This window comes from Podarcis vaucheri (genome assembly GCF_965113315.1).
Source record: "Podarcis vaucheri genome assembly, chromosome: 17".
NCBI lineage: Eukaryota > Metazoa > Chordata > Lepidosauria > Squamata > Lacertidae > Podarcis > Podarcis vaucheri.
Genome location: NC_138755.1, coordinates 10,863,595 through 10,885,014, shown reverse-complemented (window position 1 = coordinate 10,885,014; position 21,420 = coordinate 10,863,595). Strand labels below are relative to the sequence as shown.

At 47.4% G+C, this 21,420-nt stretch overlaps 1 protein-coding gene across 11 annotated transcripts in view; it reads left to right on the top strand.

Annotated features, from left to right (window-relative positions):
• Window positions 1-21,199, top strand: part of RASAL3 (RAS protein activator like 3) — a 140,730-nt gene extending 119,531 nt beyond the window's left edge. For all 11 annotated transcript variants that reach the window (XM_082204609.1, XM_082204605.1, XM_082204607.1 and 8 more), the window contains 11 exons: window positions 683-1,228; window positions 2,615-2,759; window positions 5,186-5,330; window positions 8,512-8,748; window positions 9,438-9,639; window positions 10,553-10,656; window positions 12,833-13,133; window positions 13,964-14,086; window positions 15,091-15,290; window positions 16,502-16,577; window positions 19,228-21,199. In XM_082204609.1, coding sequence (XP_082060735.1) covers window positions 683-1,228; window positions 2,615-2,759; window positions 5,186-5,330; window positions 8,512-8,748; window positions 9,438-9,639; window positions 10,553-10,656; window positions 12,833-13,133; window positions 13,964-14,086; window positions 15,091-15,290; window positions 16,502-16,577; window positions 19,228-19,383 — 2,235 coding nt within the window. In that variant the 3' untranslated portion in view covers window positions 19,384-21,199. The remainder of the gene's footprint in view (window positions 1-682; window positions 1,229-2,614; window positions 2,760-5,185; window positions 5,331-8,511; window positions 8,749-9,437; window positions 9,640-10,552; window positions 10,657-12,832; window positions 13,134-13,963; window positions 14,087-15,090; window positions 15,291-16,501; window positions 16,578-19,227) is intronic.
• Window positions 21,200-21,420: the final 221 nt, after the last annotated feature.

Sequence of the window (21,420 nt, the reverse complement as noted above, 5' to 3'; positions counted from 1 at the left end):
GTGGTCCCCACCATTCCTCCTCAGTCCAGCCCCTGACATCTGTCCTGTTCTCTGCACTTGTCCACACCTCTCCTCTGGGGCAGAAGTTGTGACCTGACCATTCCACGGTCTCATAGAAGAGTTAGCACAGCTGTACTTAGAAGCAAACACAGGCCCTGAATTCCTCCCGTCTTTTGGCCTTGTCTCTGCTGGATTCTGCCTCCATTGTTTTTTGTCCCCCCCCCCCCAGTTTTTTTTATTAGAAAAATGAATTAAGTCACCACTCTTTTAGTTCATCTATCAATGCGGGTTCATCTCTGAGCTATATACATTGCATAGCACATAGCTAAAATTCACAGTGGGCAAGTGCATTCAAAGTCATTTTTTTCATTGGATGTAAATTCAGGTTCCTTCCTCCCAAGCCCCAATAACAAAATCAAACAAATTAAATTTAACCTTGAGAATGAAACATATATTCTGCCTCCATTGTTGAACTAGATGACCCTCAGAGTCCCTACCAAGCCTACAATTCCATTATTCCACCTTGACCCTCCTTCCGCCTTCAACCTCATCCCACTTGCCTCTTGCTTTCCCTTCATCCTGCTTTCAGTCTGCCTCTCGAGTGATGGATTTCTGGCTGCATCTGCTTGCCTTGCTCCCTGTCTCGGTGTTTCTTAACCAAACCGCTGGCTCGTTTCCCCAGGACAACTGCGAGCGGATCGAACGCATGCTGAGCCTCTGGGTGTATGAAGCCCGCGACCTTGTTCCCAGGAAGCGCTACCTGGGCGAGGTGAGACTGGATGGGGTCCTCTACGCTCGCACCACAACCAAGGCAGCCAGCCCCGCTGGAACCATCTTCTGGGGGGAGCACTTTGACCTGAAGACTCTTCCGCCAGCAGTGGAGCTGCAGGTCTGCCTGGTGCAGGAGGAGGACGGGCAACAGCGGGCAAAGGGCAGCCCAGTTGCCGGCATGGCCGTTCCCCTGAAGGAGCTGGCTGCGGTCCGCCAGCCCTTGGAAAGGTGGTACCCCTTGGGCAGAGACAGGCCCAACACGCCCGCCCTACGGCTACGTGGACGCTACTGCAACATCCGAGTGCTGCCCATCGTGCAATACAAAGAGTTTGCTGAGTATCTCACCTTCCACTATCGGGAGCTGTGTGCCGGACTGGAGCACAGCCTTAACGCCCGGGACAAGGAGGAGCTGACGGGGGTGCTGGTTCGCGTCCTGCAAAGCACAGGGAAAGCCAAGGTATCTCTTTGTTTGCAAAGGTAGACAGGGCCGGCCCACCCATGAGGCTAGGCAAGGCGACTGCCTTGGGCGGCAGGATCCACAGGGCCAGCAGATATCTAGGACTAGATGATCCTCAGGGTTCCTTCCAACTCTGTGATCCTATCATTCTACATCTGGAAGGGATCCTGAGGACCATTCAGTGCAACCTCCTGCAATGCAGGAAATATGCAGCTGTTCCATACGGGGATTGAACCTGCACCTGTCGGGATGTTGTCAGCGGCTCCTGGCTGGCTGCCCAGGAAAGTATAAAAAGGAAAAGTTTCTTACTGTCCTTTTTTATTTCAATCTTTACAGAGAGAGGCCATAGAGCCCAGCCTCTTGGATAGTGGCATGTCCCGAGTGAATCTCCACCCCCCCGTCTCTCCCACATTCTCATCATCTCCTCTACAGGTTCTTCTACGTGCCCTTTGTCTTAGAGCTCTTTGCTCTCCTACTTTTAAGGCTCGCTGTGTTCTGGGAGATGGAGGGTCTGGAATGCTTTCTAATGACAATGTGTCAGCGAGCTGTTGCTCCGATTCTGCCTCCTCCTCCTCCTCATTATTTCCCAACTTTCCTCCTCATCTGCCTCTAAGCTGTGACTTCCCGCAGACCACTGTTGTAAATCTAAATTGCCTTCCTCTTCCTCCTCCCTGGGAGGGTCAGGATGGGGAGGTGGTCTCTGCTATGACTCCTCTGCCCAGTCCTAGACATCACCCTTGGCATTATTAGCACCATGCTCTAACCAACGGTACTATTGAGGCTGACTTATCCCCACGACCACCTTCAGCACTAGAGGTGCCGGAACTCACCATGAACACCTCCCTCATTCTCTTAGAATGGCAATAGCATCCACCTGAGAGGTTCTGGAATTGCATTCCATTGAGTTCCAGCTGGGGGAAAGAAAGCTCTGATGTTCCTGATGTAGATCTTCACCCATCCCTTCTTCCCTGGCAGGGAGCGGGACGCCATTTTGGGATCTGCCTCAGGTGCCAAAATGTCTTGGGGCTGGCCCACAAGGTAGAAGATGGGAAGGCCTTGGATACAACAGCCGCACAGCCAGTTCAAAGCTGATTCCCATCGCCTGTCATTGCGTTCTGCTGGTTCTAGCCTTCCAGCCTGCTTCCCTTCTAGGGTTTTCTAGTATTGCAGGGTTACTAAGGTGGCTCTCGGAAGCCAAGTTTGCTGCAAGAATAACCCTGGACTGCTTTGCACTTTCCCAGAGTCACAGCATGGACACAGGGCCCTCGATATCATTAAGTTGGGAGCCTGGTTCAGAATCAGGATTCCAGGGTGAGTCAGTTGGTATGGGAGATCTCTGAGGAAGGTAGGGTTTGTCCAACTAACCCTTCCTGTCCTTTGTTGCAGGACTTTCTCATTGACTTGGGTGTGTCAGAGCTGGACCGTTTTGACGAGCGCGAAGCACTGATTTTCCGTGAAAATACCCTCGCCACCAAAGCCATTGATGAATACATGAAGCTGGTGGGAGGCCCCTACCTGCTGTCCACACTGAGTAAGTTGGCAACCGGCGGGTAGGGGCGTGCAGCATTTTCTTAAGGAGCTAGTTACCGCATTTTTCGCTCTATAACACGCACCCGACCATAACACGCACATAGTTTTTAGAGGAGAAAAACAAGAAAAAAAATATTCTGAACGAAACAGTGGATGTATGATTTTTGTGGTTCATGCTGTGGCCACAGACATGTGATCTGACGGTGAGTTTGGGGTAGCCCAATGCAAAAATCCTAAGGATCCATGCTTTGTAACCACGTTTTAAGTGGGGAGGGAAGGAAAAGCACTCAAGGGACAAGGAACAGGCATGGGGTGGATGGAGAAGGATGCTGTTAATAATGCAGAAGAGGGGTATAAGGGGAGAAGGCTCCTCTCCTCTCCCACTTTGCTCCTTTAAAGCAAGCAGGCTCTGCTTTTCTTCCTCCTCCCCGCTCATCCCCGGCTTAGCGAGCTGAAAAACTTTGCTGCTATGTAGCGAGCTGAGTGGGGAGGAGAGAGGGACAGAGAGCCTGCTTGCTTTAAAGGAGCCAACCGGACAGGAGCCGCTTACACTCGTGTAAGCGGCTCCTCTCCCACTTTGCTCCTTTAAAGCAAGCAGGCTCTCTGTCCCTCTCTCCTCCCCACTCAGCGGCTCTTCTCCCGCTTTGCTGTTTCAAAGCAAGCCACGGAGGAGGGAAGGAAGGGGAACCATGGATCCTCTGCTCACGACTGCAGCAGATCCCCCTCCACCCGTAGGCATTCCCTCCATAACACGCACACGCATTTCCCCTTACTTTCTAGGAGGAAAAAAGTGAGTGTTATGGTGCAAAAAATACGGTAAGTTTCTCTGCTAGATTGCTGCCAGAGGAAACCCCAGAGTTTGGGCCTCTAGCAACCAAGAGTATTGTGCTCCCTTAAAGACTGAGCACATTTTATTTTGTGAGCTAGAACCCGCTTCAACATCTGCATGAGTGCTATCCTCAGTTGCAGGATTGGCACAGAATGCCCTTCTTCTCTGGTTAAACTGGCAGATTAAGTTGATGGATTATGCCGAAATGGCAAAAATGACCGGAAGAATCAGAAATCAGGAAAACCAGAATTTTAATAAGGAATGGGCGAAATTTATAATTTATCTTAAAAGTCATTGTAAACAGTTAAAATTGTTAGCAGGCCTGGAATAACACTTGTAGTTTAATGGTGAATTTTGGATATAATGGTGATGTAAAAGATTTGGATTATTATAAAAGATGCAGGAGGAAATGACTAACAATAGGACCCACAAAGGGGAGGAGGGAAGTCCAGGAAAGTCTTTGGAATCTTGATTTTATGATGCATGTTGGATATGTGAGTGTAAAATGTTAATTTGAAAAACCAAATAAATAAATTTTTAAAAAAGAAAAGAAGTGGCAACGGAATGCAAAAAGTACAGCTTGCAACGATCTATGGCCTGTAAAAGTGTGGGCGAGAAGATAGTTATTATGATTTTTTTTTTTAGTAGGCTGTCTGTCAGCATCCTTTTTTTACTATGTTATTATTGATGTTTTGTAATGTGTTTCTAATGGGTGGTATATAAAATTGAAATAAGAAGAAGTCATTTTGACCTCAGGTCTATGCAAAACGACTCTTCATGGCAGTATTAGCTGGGCATGCTCAAGTAGTCTGGTCAGTGCCGGATTTGCATATAAGCTAAACAGGCTATAGCTTAGGGCCCCACTCTCTTGGGGGCCCCCAAAAAAATTAAGGGAAAAAAACTGGATGTACTTTTCCAAAATATAAGATAAGAAACAAATAAAATAAAACCTACATACAGCAACAGTGTTTTGTGTTGTACAGGCTCCTATAATGTAAGTAATGGGCTCTGTCTGCTAGCCTGCTCCCTAAAATATCACTGGTTTGCTCATTTCTATATCTAGGGTGCCTCCATTCTGCATGGATGGGTTGCATGGCAACATGTGCAAATGGCTTTAGATACCTATTAGGTCCATAAATTACCATATAGCATATGGTCAACACAAAAAACAGAGGCAATTTGTTGTTGACAAAGGACAGCTGGACATATAAAGGGCCCCATTACACCAACCTAGCAGTTCAAAAGCACTTCAAAGTGCAAGTAGATAAATAGGTACCGTTCCTGCGGGAAGGCAAATGGCGTTTCCATGCGCTGCTCTGGTTCTCCAGAAGCGGCTTAGTCGTACTGTCCACATGACCCGGAAGCTGTACACCGGCTCCTTCGGTCAATAAAGCAAGATGAGTGCCTCAACCCCAGAGTCGGCCACAACTGGACCTAATGGTCAGGCGTCAGTTTACCTTTACCTTCAGTAGCTTAGGGCCTCATCAAACCTCAATCCGGCCCTGAGTCTGGTCTTCATTGCGGGTCATGTTGTAGTCCAAGGTATCCCTGTTGTAACTGTAGCCTGGCTGAAATTAAAGCATGAGGCTGTGTTGCAGGTGATATCGTCACCCAGCCATACACTTTAGAGGACAGCTGTGAAGTGGATCCCAGCAAATGTGCGCCGTGTGACCTGGCTGACAACCGCAGCAACCTGCAGCACATCTGCGAAGAGATCTTCCGGAGGATTGCTGTTTCTAGCCAGTGAGTGCTTGAGTGGGTCATTGGGGGGCGGCAGCGGCGGGGGGTGGACACTCTTCCCACTGGGCCTGCAGAAGTGAAGCTGGGGGTACCATTTGTGGTTTTCTGTGCCCACCACTATGCCTCTCATGATATATCGGGCCAGAAAGTTGCAGTCCAGGGTCCCTCTTACGGCCCCCTTGGCCAGGCAGCACTCTGGCCCAAATGAATGGGGAACAGCAGTGTGGGAATGTTCAGGGATGCAGGAGAGGATATATTGTTTGATTATAGCCTTTCCAACTTGTGTAAACAAGTTCACAGTTCAGCAGAGTAACATCCCCCCTTTTAAACTCACAGCGGATGGGTTTGCTCAGGCTCACTAAAGCCTCTATAATAACTGTTCTAGTATTTCCCCCCCTTTATTCCCTCATAAAAGTAAGACACGACACGGTCTTCTATAAAAGTATAAAAAGAGTTTACTCACTCACATTCTGTTCAGAATCGGATCCCAGAAGGCAGACTTAGCTTAGAAAAGTAACATACACCTGGAAACTATCTCATAAGGAGACAGTCCCTTTGTCCTCTCTTGGCTGGAGAACAAGAGAGCATCTTTGGCTAAGCAGATGTTGCTTCTTTGACGAAAGTAGTCATAGAGAGAGAGATGGCGGCCAGTCCTATGCTTTTGTTACCTGCACAGGTGAAGCCACGCCCACCTCTAGTCACATGCAGAGGAAGTCTGTCCCAGCCCAGAAGGAAACGGGAAGTTTACCTGCTGGCTGGACAAACATTCCTCCCCATGTGTAAACATGTTCACTCTAGGAATGTTGTACTTGACTGATCTTGTGTTTCACATTCCACAGCAGGGCATTCAGTTCGAGGAGGGGCTCCCCGAGATGTCGGGGCTCAGCAGTGTGGTGTAGTGGTTAAGAGTGGTGGACTCGTAATCTGGTGAACCGGGTTCGCGTCTCCGCTCCTCCACTTGCAGCTGCTGGGTGACCTTGGGCCAGTCACGCTTCTCTGAAGTCTCTCAGCCCCACTCACCTCACAGAGTGTTTGTTGTGGGGGAGGAAGGGAAAGGAGATTGTTAGCCGCTTTGAGACTCCTTGGGGTAGTGATAAAGTGGGATATCAAAATCCAAACTCTTCAGCAAACGCTACCAGAGTGTCACTGTTTTTGGGTGGGATTCAGTCAAGTCCCAGGAAGTTCAGGCTGCACAGTTCATGCTGATTTGGAGCTCTTGTGAAACAAACCCACTTCCCCCAAAGATTGGACTTTTTTTGCAATAAGGGAAGAGTGAGATGGCAACTGCTTGATGCAGATTTGTCTTATCAAGATGATTGCTCATTAGATAGCCAAGGTTGTCTAATCTCTCTGTAAACAAATTGGGCTGAATGCTCATTAAACAGGCTGCTTGGAAGCGACCCTAGTCATAATGAAAAGAGTGCCTTTGATCCTATGCAGGATAAGACAAGCAACTCTCATATCTGAGGACAAGAGAAAGGATTTCTAGCAGAGTGGATTGCACTATTTAGGTTAGTGCAATTGAAGGGGAGTGCTCCATTAGCCCTAGGCAACAAATCCATTATAAAAACAAAAAACAAACCTGTAGCCTTTTTGCAGTTAGGAAAGTGACATAGAAATGCCCTGGGAAGTGTGGGACGAAGATTAACAGGAAGATATTTATGTATGCAACAACTGCAGCCCATGTTTCGTTAGCCCCAAAATGGAAAACAAGTGAGGTCCCAACCAAAGAAAAGTGGCAACTTAAGCTGACAGAATATACACAACTTGCAGACTTAACAAATAGAATAAGAGAACAAGAAGATCATACGTTTAAAGAAGACTGGAAAACATTTATTGAATATATGGGAAATAATTGTGTACAGCTGAAAACTCTGGCAGCATTAAGATAAATTCAACAGTGTCAATAAGTTCCGATGGATGCAATAGTGAAAAACTGATTGGTATAGTTTTCGTAAAATATGCAAGGAGTTAAGATAGTAAAATGAACTATGGAAAGAGAAGAAGGGAGGTCATTGAGATCTTAAGGATGTAAAATGAGTATTTGAAATGGTAAAACAGAAAATTTAAGAAAAAATATATTTAAAAAAAGATTAACAGGAAGATTGCAAGGAAATCAGGATGAATGCTCATTGCCACATAAGCACCCTATAAGCAAGTCAGAAGAAACATTCAATAAGTGTGGACCGTGGGCCTCACAAAGCAGGTGTATCCTGCAACATGTCATCATCAGTGATATATTTATAATAAATAAATTTTTATTTATATTAAATAAATTTAGTAGTTCTCTAATTCCTCCCCAATGTTTCCATATTAAGCATGTCTAGGTGGGCTCTCTTGCGCTATATAGTACAGGAAAAGTGGAACGACAAGAATCCCCAGAACATTTGTGGGATTTCAACAAGAAGCTATAGGTCATTCACTGCTTGGAATTGAAGCAGTACATCTGTCCTGAAACCTCTGTGGGCACAAACAGCATTGGAAGTGGGATTGCTTATACTGTAACTGCCCTGATATTTTAATGAATTTCCGGAAACAAGGATATCCAGAGAGGCCCATAATCTAACTGCTGTTTAAGCAAATCAGGATGATTGCAGAATAAGCAGATTGACAGGAGGAGTCCTAAGAGTTTCTGAGGCCAGTCACTGAGCCAGCCATTGGCAAATCATTACTTTGGCTCAGGTAACAATGTGAACTAGTCAAGAGACCTTCCTTGGGTCTGTTATTGTTCTGCTTCAGGATGTGCTTCTGTCCAACTCAGCTCTGTGTCACTCCACTAGAATGGCAGCCATTGTAGGGAGAGCAGGGAGTTTCAGCTGAGCGATATTCCTGGATCTTTCCCCGAATGTCCAACTTCCACTTTAAGTGGCTGTAAAGTACGAGGAAAAAACGATGGAGCAGTATCATACCGTATTGTCCAATAAGCGGCAAAAATGCCTGACTTTGGCATTGTGTGGGGAAAAACGCTGGCATCGCTGTCAAGCAGAAACTGATAATTTTATGAAATGGATTGTTATTTTATGAATATCATAGCTTCAGATGTCTTCGTCAGCCTGCACTTTGGCTTTGCTTGTTCTGTAGCAATTCCCTACCCTATCCAGGCGTTCTGTGAGGCCCCTTCATCACAAAATGTCTGCCCTCAGGCCTTCTCACAGCCAGCCAACTCCTTCTTTTCTCTCTGCAGCTCCTTCCCAGCTGAGCTCAGTGAGGTCTTCACCGCCTGGCAAGAGGCATGCCAGCTAAGGGGCAAAGCCAGCATCGGGCAGCGCCTCATCTCTGCCTCCTTGTTCTTGCGCTTCCTCTGCCCAGCCATCATGTCGCCCAGCCTCTTCGGCCTCACTCAAGAGTACCCGGATGACACCACCTCCCGCACCCTGACTCTGGTAGCTAAGGTTATCCAGAACCTGGCAAACTTTACCACGTAGGTAACTGTAGCCCTGGCTGTGCCCAGCAAGGGTGATTCAGTATGAGGCTTGAGAATGGCTTGGAATACTACTCCAGGCAAGTCCTCGAAAAAAGAAAAAACATCAGGATTTGCACTCAGGGCATTGGTATCAGTGCATGGGTTTCTTTGCATGTGAAGAATTCACAGCAAGGAAGGGTAATCGTGCTTTCTTTCAGAGGTTTATCAACTTAGCTTAAAACGGCATTTTCGGTTGGCAGTTTTAAAAAGAATCTGAAATGAGCACAAACAAGTAGGTTGTTTAATCGTTCAATATAATAAGAAATTAATTACAGTGGTACCTTGGGTTGAGAACTTAATTCATTCTGGAGGTCCGTTCTTAACCTGAAACTGTTCTTTACCTGAAGCACCACTTTAGCTAATGGGGCCTCCTGCTGCTGCTGCACCGCCGGTGCATGATTTCTGTTCTCATCCTGAAGCAAAGTTCTTAACGCGAGGTACTATTTCTGGGTTAGTGGAGTCTGTAACCTGAAACGTATGTAACCTGAAGGCGGCCCTGTTTAGGGAAGTTTTTAATGTCTGATGCTGTAGTGTTTTTAATATTCGGTTGGAAGCCGCCCAGAATGGCTGGGGAAACCCAGCCAGATGGGGGGGGAGTATAAATAAATAAATTATTGTTATTAATATTAATATTCCATTTTCTGCAGGTTTGGAGAAAAGGAGGCGTACATGAGCTTCATGAATGAGTTTCTGGAGCGCAACTGGGGCACCATGAAGTCATTCCTCTGCAGCGTTTCCAGCCCTGGCAGTGCCATCCACTTGCCAGCTTACGACGACTCCATTGACCTGGCCCTGGAATTGTCCATCCTGCATTCCCTGCTCTGCAACATCTTTTCTACCCTGGAAGAGGTACCAGCTGGCCTGTCTTGTGTGCCACCTCCACTTGGATGGGCTTGGCCTGCCCCCTGGCGGCAAGATGCACTGACTGGGTCTGCTCATGGGTAGCGGGGCCTAGGAGGAGCCAACAGTTGGCGCCAACCCATCAGGGACTTTGCATCTGTCAACGCCTGTCATCCATGTTCCTCAGTCCCGCTGTGTATCCCCCTCCCTCCTGCAGCTCATCGGTGGCTTATACCAGCTATTTTACATAAAGGTGCCATCAGTTTGGCTAATATTGTTATGGGCTGCTTACAGGCGGGTGTTTATTATGGGATGGGTGCTCCTGGTGTAGGGAAGCTTTTTTATTTTTTGCAGTAACTCCATGACATTCTTGGCACCGAAAGGTCAGCCCGCATTTTCTCACCATCTAATCCAAAATTTTCATTTTCTGCGAAAAATCTGATAAATAATAACCACAAATCCCTGCTAGCCAGCTATCAGTCTGCAATATCTCAGTGACCCATTCACAAATTAAGTGTTAAATCTGGAAGAGAGGAACTTGGTGGCATTGCAGTCAGGAAGAAAAGGAAGTGATTTGAAGACACGAGAGAGGGAGGAGTTTTTGTGATGGGATGTGTGAAGGGTATTTGTTTCTGAATTTTGAAATTCACCATTTATTCTTCAAATATATTTGCTCATTCAGGCAGGATTGGAAGGGGTAGGTGTGGAGTTAAAATAAGGTGTTTGTGTATATTTTAACAAATGCATAAATGTGAATTTTAGGGTCTGATCCAGGTGTGAGTGTGATCCTCTGCTCCCCTTTGTCAGAGGGAGAGCAAATCCTTCGATCAATCGTGCCACACCAGTAGCAGTGGTTTCTCATTTTTGCAAGCCCTCTGACTGCGTTTTTCTTACCTGTACTTTTTGCTCTGTTGCATATAAGTGGACAAAAGACAGACTGGAGCCTCTGCCCACAATCCTCCGTGCTATACAAGAGGGGACACCGGTTCCTGTCATCGTTCGACTTGGGCCGAGTGCAGAGGACAGGTAACAAACGACTTGCCTTTGGCTCTTGGGGTGGCTGGCAGGGAGGGATACACTGAAATCACAGCAATGGTTGCTGGCTCTCAAGGCTCAAGAAGAAAACCAGCTTTCAGGGAAACCCAGGGGAAAGATTTTGACCATGTTCAGGGTTGAAATAGGGACACGGGTGGCGCTGTGGGTTAAACCACAGAGCCTGGGATTTGCCGATCAGAAGGTCAGCGCTTTGAATCCCCGCAACGGGGTGAGCTCCCGTTGCTCGGTCCCAGCACCTGCCAACCTAGCAGTTCGAAAGCATGTCAAGTGCAAGTAGATGAATAGGTACCACTTTGGCACGAGGGTAAACAGTGTTTCCGTGCGCTGCTCTGGTTCGCCAGAAGCGGCTTAGTCATGCTGGCCACATGACCCAGAAGCTGTCTGCGGACAAACGCCAGCTCCCTCGGCCAATAAAGCGAGATGAGTGCCGCAACCGCAGAGTCGGCCACGACTGGACCTAATGGTCAGGGGTCCCTTTATCTTTACCTTTAGGGTTGAAATGGCCACTACATTTGATGCTGGAAAGGCATTTCCCCCAGATGGGATTGGCTTGTGTCCTGCCATGGAGTTTCTTTCTTTCGGTTTGGGTGTGAGGGGTTGGTTGGTGATGATGGTCGGTTCCCGGATGATGGGCAGTAGTAAACAGAAAGCAGTAAGCGCCACCACTGTACCAAGTGCAAAATGATGCACATCCACGTCTCATTCATCTCCTACAACAATTCAAAGTGTTGGTGCTGACCTTTAAAGCCCTAAACGGCCTTGGCCCAGTATACCTGAAGAAGTGTCTCCACCCTCATCTTTCAGCTTAGACACGGAGGTCCAGCACCAAGGGCCTTCTGGCGGTTCCCTTACTGTGAGAAGTGAGGTTACAGGGAACCAGACAGAGGGCCTTCTTGGTGGTGGCGCCCACGCCGTGGAACGCCCTCCCTTCAAACATCAAGGAAATAAACAACTATCTGACTTTTAGAAGACATTTGAAGGCAGCACTGTTTAGGGAAGTTTTTAATGTTTGGTGTTTTATCGTGTTTTGAATATTCTGTTGGGAGCTGCCCAGAGTGGCTGGGGAAACCCAGGCAGATGGGTCGGGTATAAATAATAAATAATTATTATTATGGTCCTACATCTTGGATAGAGACTAGGTGATTTCCTGGAATTTTCAGAAGGCTTCACAGGCCCTTGTTTACCTCAGCCCCAATTCCTGGCACCCACATACCTCCTTGCCTGAAATGATTCTCCATGTTTTGCATGTTCAAATATCAGATTAAAATCAAAGAAACTTGAGTGCTTTATGCCATTTTATAAAAATGCATATATTTCAGTTTTGCTATTTTTACATAAAATAAGACCATCCCTGCTATGTGCCCCCCAGCTCTACTCACACACAGTAAAAAAAAAAAAAGGTAAAGAACCCCTGGATGGTTAGGTCCAGTCAAAGGCGACTATGGGGTTGTGGCGCTTATCTCGCTTTCAGGCTGAGGGAGCCGGCGTTTGTCCACAGACAGCTTTCCAGGTCATGTGGCCAGCATGACTAAACCGCTTCTGGTGCAACGGGACACTGTGACAGAAGCTAGAGCGCATAGAAACGCTGTTTACCTTCCCGCTGCAGCGGTACCTATTTATCTACTTGCACTGATGTGCTTTCAAACTGCTAGGTTGGCAGGAGCAGGAACAGAGCAACGGGAGCTTACCACGTCGCAGGGATTTGAACCACCGACCTTCCGATCGGCAAGCCCAAGAGGCTCAGTGTTTAGACCACATGTTCAGTAAAGAATGACAGCCAGGGCTCATATCTCTCTCTCTCTCTCTCTCTCTCTCTCTCTGGCTCTGGGTTTGACAAGTTCAAGTGCTGCCTGTTGCATCATAGTCACGCTGAACTCCCACCCTTCCAGCCAGTGTGGTGTAGTGGTTAAGAGCAGTAGTCTCGTAATCTGGGGAACCGGGTTCGCGTCTCCGCTCCTCCACATGCAGCTGCTGGGTGACCTTGGGCTAGTCACACTTCTCTGAAGTCTCTCAGCCCCACTCACCCCACAGAGTGTTTGTTGTGGGGGAGGAAGGGAAAGGAGAATGTGAGCCGCTTTGAGACTCCTTCGGGTAGTGATAAAGCGGGATATCCAATCCAAACTCTTCTTCTCTTCTTGTGTTCCAGACAGGCGGAAAACCAGAAGCCGGGTTTTGTGCCCCCACGGGAGCTGGGCAAGCACAGTCCTCTGATCAAGAGCCAGTCCATGACCAGCATTCAGAAAGGCCGAGGGAAGGAAGAGCCGCAGGCCCCTTTGCACCCAGTCAGAACCAGGACCAAAGTGCAGCGCACCCAGAGCGTCCCGACTCAGAACAAGGCAGCCCGACGTCTCCAGAAGCAGAGGAGCACCGAGCACGTGGCCGAGAGCAGGGAGAGCAGCCCTCGACTTTGTACCTCCTACCCGCATGGCGCCAGCAAAGCATCCCAGGTAATCAGGGCTCTAGATTGGCCCTCTTGACTACTGGTGGCCCACAACTGCCTGCAGCTCAACACAAGTTCCCTGGAAAGGCGTAAAGGACCAGAATCTGTAAGGCCCACTGGGAGTGCAGAATAGGCACCATCATGGGGGTCATTCACTGTCATAGAATCATAGGATCTTAGAGTCGGATGGGACCTCAGGGTCATCTAGTCTAACCCCCTGCAATGCAGGAATCTCAACTAAAGCGTCCATGACAGATGGATGTCATCTTTAGAGGAGTCATGTTTGGAGAGTGAATAGGGTCTGGGTGATGAAGGGTGGCCTTTCTTCTTGACACAGGACAGCACCCTTGTCTTCCATGTCACTTCCCTAATTTGTTTACCCAGGAATCCCACTGCAATAGTTCAAATCCCAGGGTGAGCTCCCATTGCTCTGTCCCAGCTCCTGCCAACCTAGCAGTTCAAAAGCACACCAGTGCAAGTAGATAAATAGGTACCACTGCAGCAGGAAGGTATACGCTCTGGTTTCCGTCCCAGTGTTCTGTTGTGCTAGTAGCGGCTTAGTCCTGCTGGCCACAGACAGAAAGCTGTCTGTGGACAAACACTGACTCCCTCGGCCTGAAGCAAGATGAGCGCCGCAACCCCATAGTCGCCTTGGACTGGACTTAACCATCCAGGGGTCCTTTACCTAGTAAAATATGCAGGTAAAATGAACCACGGAAAGAGAGGAAGGGAAGTCACTGGATATCTTAAAGTTTGTAAAATGTTTATTTGAAATTGTAAAACAGAAAACTTAATAAAAATCATTGTATAGTAACAATAATGTTGAATGTGTTCTAGGGGTATCCGAAGCTCCACCCATCTGCCTCACTGCCCCGGAAGCCCACTGTGCCTTGGCTGAGGCACTCTGAAGAAGCAGCTGCCCAGCAAAGCAGCCTCTATGCCATGCAGCCACTGGAACAGGTGGGAGAATCACTTCCACTCAGAATATCAGACCCAGACACCCCCACTCCTGAGTGCATGTGCTAGTAGCACTTTGCATTCTGGGACCAGAGCGGCAGTCCACTATTGACTTGAGTTAGTTGTGATTTCTCAAAAAAATGTTGTTCTGGGCAATGATATTTGGCTAGTTTAGAGGGGGCTTCCACCTTATAGACTGGTGCACTGCCATGTCTAGAAAGGGATGAATTATGTCACCTGGAGGCAGTCTTTTGTTCCAGTACACTTAGCTACCTACGGTAGAGTCCCCTTCCACCACAGAACGAAAACCATAACCCTGTTTCATGCTTGGCATCCCAACATTTTGCAGACTTGAGAAAGAGAATGGGATAGCGGGAAGATTCAGGACCTTCGGATGCTTCTGTAATGTTTAGACTTAGGAAGCAGGCATGTTAATGTCATCCCTAGGCTGTAAAAGGTGATGGGGGAGGACTGGGAATGCCTCCTAACAGGCTAATGGCCCAGGCAAGATTTGAACCCAGGACTCATCTCTAAGGGCTTATCCACACTTACCTTTCCCCAAGCTCTATCTAGCCACGGTCCACGCTTAAAAGGTCTTTGTCAGGGTGGGTGTGTTTTTGCCCTAGAGCTTTCTCCATGAAAACCCACTCTTTAAAGCTCAGTCGGAGCAAACAGCCATCTGCAGAAAATCCACATTGACTTTTGCTACGATTGAGTGCTAAAGAGTAGGTTTTCACAGGCAAAACTCTGAGCAGAAAACAAAACAAAAATAACATTCTATGACACAGAGCTTTTAAGTGCAGACCTCTGCCTGGAAAGAGTGGGGCAAAAGTTAGGTGTGAATAAGCCCAATGCTCTAGCGGCAGGATTCCTGCCTCTGGGTCCCTTGCCATGGCTATGACCTTGCTTCTGCTCCATTGACCCTGTGCAAGGCCACCCAGGAGAGAGAGCTTCCACTGCTTCAAGCCCCGGGCTGCTCTACCTACTAGCCTTGTTTACCCCCACAGTATGGGAAGCAGATGGAAGAGCTACAGATGGAACTGACCAGAGCGAGGGAGAAGCAGCAACTCTTCGAAGAGCAGCTGGAAAGACTGACGACCCAGAACCAAATGCTGCTAGAGGAGCAGGCCAAGTTCCAGGAGCGGGAAGAGGCTCTCTGCAAGAGGCTGGAGGAGAGCGAGAGCTGCCTTGTGCAGCTAAGCACCAGGTGAGGGATCCACGAGATCTTCTAAAGACCTGCATGGTCACCTTAGCTCTGGTGCCTTGGCTCCTGGAAGCTTTTCAGTCTGCCCCTGATTTGAGGGCCTTGTCATGAGGCACTGTCTTTTAAAAAACAACATTTTTATTGATTTTTACAAATAATTTCCAAAAATCATATAACGTGCTTTCTTATCTTATACAATGTTTTGGACTTCCATTAACTGCATCTGAAGATTTTCTTAATCTGCATTTCATTATTTTCAGTATTACATTTAATACTCCTTCACTAATAATTCTTATCATAGTTTTCTCTGCAATATTCCACATAGTCCCCCTTACAAAGCTTCTTGCAATCCTACTAGTTTAATCTGTTGCTTACAGTTGCTTTTCAAACAATTCATATACTATTTACCCCAGTCCTCTGAGAAGCTGTGATCCTGCAGCTTTTTAATCCTTCCTGTCATCTTATCCAGTTCTGCATAGTCCATTAATTTCGTTTGCCATTCTTCTTTTGTCGGTAGTTCTTCTGGTTTCCATTTCTGTGCCAACAATACTCTTGCTGCTGTTGTTGCATATAAAAGCAGTTTATTGTCTTGTCTATTAATGTCCTCACTTCATGAGGCATTGTCTTGGCCCAAGTCCCCTGCTAGGAAGCAATACGAAGAGGACATTTTCTGGAGCCAGAACCAAGCTGACCAGGGGCAGCTGCCTTGGATCTTGGGAGTCCAGTAGGTAGTTGCTAGGACACAAACCACTTGTGCCAAGTGACTTGGTTGAAAGAAGGTCAGCTGATGAGTTAAATCCTGCTCAGGTCGGCAGGATTCCATGCAAACCACATCAGATCCACTGCTAAAATGAAGGATTTTTCATCTGCTTTTGAACAAGGTTTAAAAAATGGGTTTTGCATTAGAATCCCCTTCCAAAATGAAGGGGTGGTGGAAATCTTCATTTTAGCAGCTCCTTATAAGGTTCTTTGAAGTTCCAAGTCCGATGAGGAAGTAGAGTAAAAAATGTTCCCCAGTGGTTTGGTGTATCCAGTGTGAGAAGAGTTTTGCATCTCTGTCCTTTGTCAGCCTTGTGAGGTCTTGTAGGCCTTGGGCTGAGAGACAGTGACTTGTCCAAAGCCAGCCAGTGTACCTATGGTAGGGACTGAGGAGGTTGAAACCAGGTCTCGCAGCTTGAGTTCGCTCGATTATACTGGATCCTCTTCTGTTGCAGGGTGACTAGTGTAGAGACCAGCTGGAAGAAGGATCACGAGAAGCTTCGAGCTAGTGAGGAGAAGACCAGGAATCTGGTAAGGGCTCTCTGTAGCCATTCAACCTGGTGGTCAAGGGGCAGGCGCAGGAGAAAATGGGGAGCCACTCAGGGGAACTGCTCAACAAAGGCTCAGGAACTAAACATCTTCCAAGATAATAATGCCCACTCACATCATAAAGAGCTCATAACCCACCTACTGTCGGCAGCCAGAAACATCATAGCCAGACATTGGAGAGACCTATCAGGAATGAACATGGACCAATGATATCAAATAGTGTGGGAAAACAGCCTTATTAGGAAAACTAACCAAAATATCCAATTCAGGTAAACTCCCACTCTCCTTTTTTAATTTAATTGAAAATTTAAATCTTTACGATGCTTGGAGAACAAAAAACTCCAGGGTAAAGGATATAACACATTACTCTGAAGCACATAAATCAGGTGGACGAATTGATGCAATTTGGGTATCTAAAAAATTGATGTTGAATCTCGATAAAGCGGAAATATTAAATAGACCTATATCAGATCACAATCCTGTGGCAATCTACATGAAATTCAAAAGAAGTACCAAAGGTAGGTGGAGAATGAATGATGAGGTGTGGAGAGATGAACAAAGAGTAAGTAAAGCGAAAGAAATCTTGAAAGAATTTTTTGAATTAAATGAGAACCAAGATACAGATAGGAAAATAATTTGGGATGCGAGTAAAGCGTTTATGAGAGGGTACGGGATACAGCAAATGGGGAGAATTAAGAAAAATAAGGATAATAATATGATGGAAATAAATAAACAAATAAAAGAAAAAGGATTGGTAAAAAATCCAAAAAATGAAGAAACGCTTCAGAGTATAAAAAAATTACAATTGCATTTATCAAATTTACTGAAACTGAAATGGGGAAAAATAGAAGAATAGAAGAAGTATGGTTCCACTTTATCACATACACAGCCCAACAAGGCAATAACAGGAATCCACCGACAGCATATGAATCAATCTGGCTAACCTGATCCAAACACACACACTCTCACACAAAAACAAATTTCACTACAGCCAACCAGAGACAACCAACCACACCCTTGGCCAGGGGTCTGCAACCTTTAAGACAAAAAGAGCCACTTGGACCCGTTTCCGAAGAAAAAAAAACTGGGAGCCGCAAAACCATTATGACATTTAAAACAAATATATCTCCGGAGCCGCGATCTGACAGCGGGCGGGAAGGTGACGTCGGGACGGTGCGTGACTAACGCACGCACTGCCCCCATGCGACGCCACAGCCAGTACAGTGCCCACCACAGTGGGGAGTGTCGGGGCACACAATGCGCCTCCTCCCCTCGCTAGTATCCGCCCCGGAGCCGCGGCAAAGGTGTAAAAGAGCCACATGTGGCTCCGGAGCCGCGGGTTGCAGACCCCTGCCCTAGGCCACCCCCAACCTCTCTCACCACCAAGGAAATACAACAAGCGAACAGTAAGAGAACCCACACAAGTGACGCTGACACAAAACCCCACAGAAGAAGAGAAGCATTTCCACCCCACCCCACTCAGCCTTCCCCCCTCTTTTCTTCCTAACTTAACACTGCATGCAACACTAATGTCTCACAACAAATGAAACTGACCTGTAGAAAACACAACTTGAAAAAAAGAGATAGTGCATGTATTTTTGTAAACTAAGAAATCTTTAATAATTTTCTTTTAAAAAAGGCTCAAGAAGAGTAGAAGCATCCGTATCTCATTTAGGAGGCACACTCCAAAGAGATATTTCAGCACACAAGCCCATTTCATTGCAGTAAGATGTGAGTCACTGGACCAGCTGCAAAACGCCCACCTGATTGTTTTACTGCACATAGATATGCTGAAGTTAGACAATTGATTCACTGGGGGTTCGATGACCCCCACTTGCCCCCACTGCTTGATTTGTACAGTGAGAGGTGCTGGGGCTTAATAATAATAAATAATAATAAAATTTTATTTATACCTCGCCCTCCCAGGCCAGAGCTGGGCTCAGGGCAGCTAACACTAGTGAAATTACAAATAAATAAATAAATAAAATAAACCAATTTAAAATTCAGGCTAAAATATAATTTAAAATGCAGCCTCAGTTTAACAGTAGTCCATAGATCAAAATCATAGGGGGAGGGAAACATAAGGGTCAGACTGAGTCCAAACCAAAGGCCAGGTGGAACAGCTCTATGTTGCAGGCCCTGCGGAAACATATCAAGTCCTGCAGGGCCCTAATCTCTTGTGACAGAGCGTTCCACCACGTCAGGGCCACTACTGAAAAGAGACCAATCTAACCACATTCCGACCTGGGACCTCCAAAATGTTGTCATTTGTGGACCTTAAGGTCCTCCGCGGGGCACACTAGGAGAGGCGGTCCTGTAGGTACGTGGGTACTAGGCCACATAGGGCTTTAAAGGTCAAAACCGGCACCTTAAACCTGACCCTGTACTCCACCGGGAGCCAATGCAGTTGATAAAGCACTGGATGAATGTGATCCCACGGCAAGGACCCCGTAAGGAGCCTCGCCACGGCATTCTCCACCCGCTGGAGTTTCTGGGTCAGCTTCAATGGCAGCCCCGCGTAGAGTGAGTTACAATAATCAAGCCTGGAGGTGACCGTCGCATAGATCACCATGGCCAGATCAGGGCGAGAAAGATACACAAGCCAACTGTTTCTCCAATGTCCCCTTTGCAGGAGCGCCGCCTGTCAGGGATGGAGCGGGACCACGACCAGCTGCTCCGTGCCGTCGGTCAGATGCTGGGATATGCAGGGAAGCCGTCCAATGCACAGCAGAAGCCCCTCTCGGGGCCAGTGTGGGTGGACAGGGCTGAGAATGGGGACGAGACCTAGCCCGCTTCCCTTCGCGTCCGAAAATGCAAAGCTGGTGCATCTCCATAGTGGAAACTCTCCTCTCCCAGGACAGCCCTGGAAGTCTCTCCAAGGGAACCTTCCTGCACATCGCTCTGGTGGATCCTCCAGCTGTAGCCCACAGGGAGCTTTGCTTCAACCTCCCGTGCCTTCCTCTCGGCTTTGATTCCAGCGCTACGCAGCCATCGCCACCCTTTCATCCCCGCCTGAGACGGCATCCATTCCACAAGCCCCGGCTCTGCTTTCTGGCTTCAGCTTTCATCTGCAACAGCAGCTTTCCCTTCTCTTCTGAGATGAACCATTTCTCCTCCCATCTGATTTGCCCCCCAGTATTTTCATATCACGAGGGACGCGGGTGACGCTGTGGGTTAAACCACAGAGACTAGGGCTTGCCGATCAGAAGGTCGGCGGTTCGAATCCCCGCAACGGGGTGAGCTCCCATTGCTCGGTCCCTGCTCCTGTCAACCTAGCAGTTCGAAAGCACACCAGTGCAAGTAGATAAATAGGTACCGCTCCGGCGGGAAGGTAAACGGTGTTTCCATGTGCTGCTCTGGTTCACCAGAAGTCATGCTGGCCACAAGACCCGGAAGCTGTACGCCGGCTCCCTTGGCCAATAAAACAAGATGAGCATCGCAACCCCAGAGTCAGTCACGATTGGACCTAATGGACTGGACCCTTTACCTTTACCTTATTTTCATATCACAATAGCAAAGATGTGGGTGTTTAAATCTGGACTTTCCCTAGCTATATAGAAAGGATGTGGGCTTGTTCACACTTCACTTCTCCCATGTCTAGAAAGCACGGGTCCAAGAGGTTTTCCACTTGCCCTGTTTGTAAAAACCCGATTACCGTTTGTTCCAGTTAAGCACTTAACCACCCTGGTTTTCTCCAGGGGAAAGTAGCCAGTAAAATGTGGATGACCCCAAATTGCTAGGGTTGCCATACGTCTGGAATTTCCCAGACATAGCCAGAATACTGCAGTTAGAAGCAGTATAATGTCTGGGCGTAAATTGCTTTGAAAAGGCCTTGGCCAAACTTTTGTGTCCGGATTTTCACTTTTTGAAATATGGCAACCCTACGAGTTGTGAACCACCTTCTTCTTCTTGCAAATACAGTGGACGCTCTGGATACAAATGTAATTCGTTCCAGGGGTCCGTACGTACCCCAAAAAACCTGCAAGTAGAGGCGCCGCTTCTGCGCATGTGCACGGCATGATAGAGTGCTTCTGTGCATTCACGCGTGATGAAACCCGGAAGAATACACTTCTGGGTTTGCTGCGTTCGCAACCCGAAAGTTACGTTACCCAAAGGTCATGTAACCTGAGGGTCCACTGTATAGCCCATCAAGCAATAAAGGCATAAAAGTGAAAGCACTTGTGTGTGGACAAAGATACGCAATTGTACACACAGAAACAGCAGCCCAATGTACGCATGAATGCCCTAGTGTGGACACAGCATAAAAGAGTGAAGGGGGAAGAAACTGCATCTCTCTGAGCGCACCAATTGCCTCCCTGCATCATTTTCTCTTAGCCAGGCTCACTTCCAGTGTCAGAATCTGGCCAGGTGGCAGGGTCATTCTCCTGGGAGACAAAGACAGGTGAGAGAAGTAAGCCATGAACAGAGAGAGGCTCCATACCTTTCACCCCTGCATCTCCTTTGCTGAGAATCAATAGTTTTTGTCTTTCTGCCAGGCTTGTTTCGGCATGCCTGTATAATCCAGCATCTGCCACTGAGCTATGCAATGTCTCAACTTTTCTTTTACCATGCAAATATAATTCTGGTTTGTCGGTTTTGAGATATATATGTTATGAAATTGCAGTTTTTCGGCAGGTATGAGGCTGTGGGGTGGGGATGTGGGGTACAAATGGATAAACTGTGTGCCATCAGGACTCCTGCCCCCTTTCCATCAGAAGGTCTTAAACTATTTCTTTATAGGCATAGAGAGCTGGATTTTCTTGGGAGGGGGTGTTGTCACATTAACCCGCCAATACACTGAATCTCCAACTGGCCTTGGGGAATC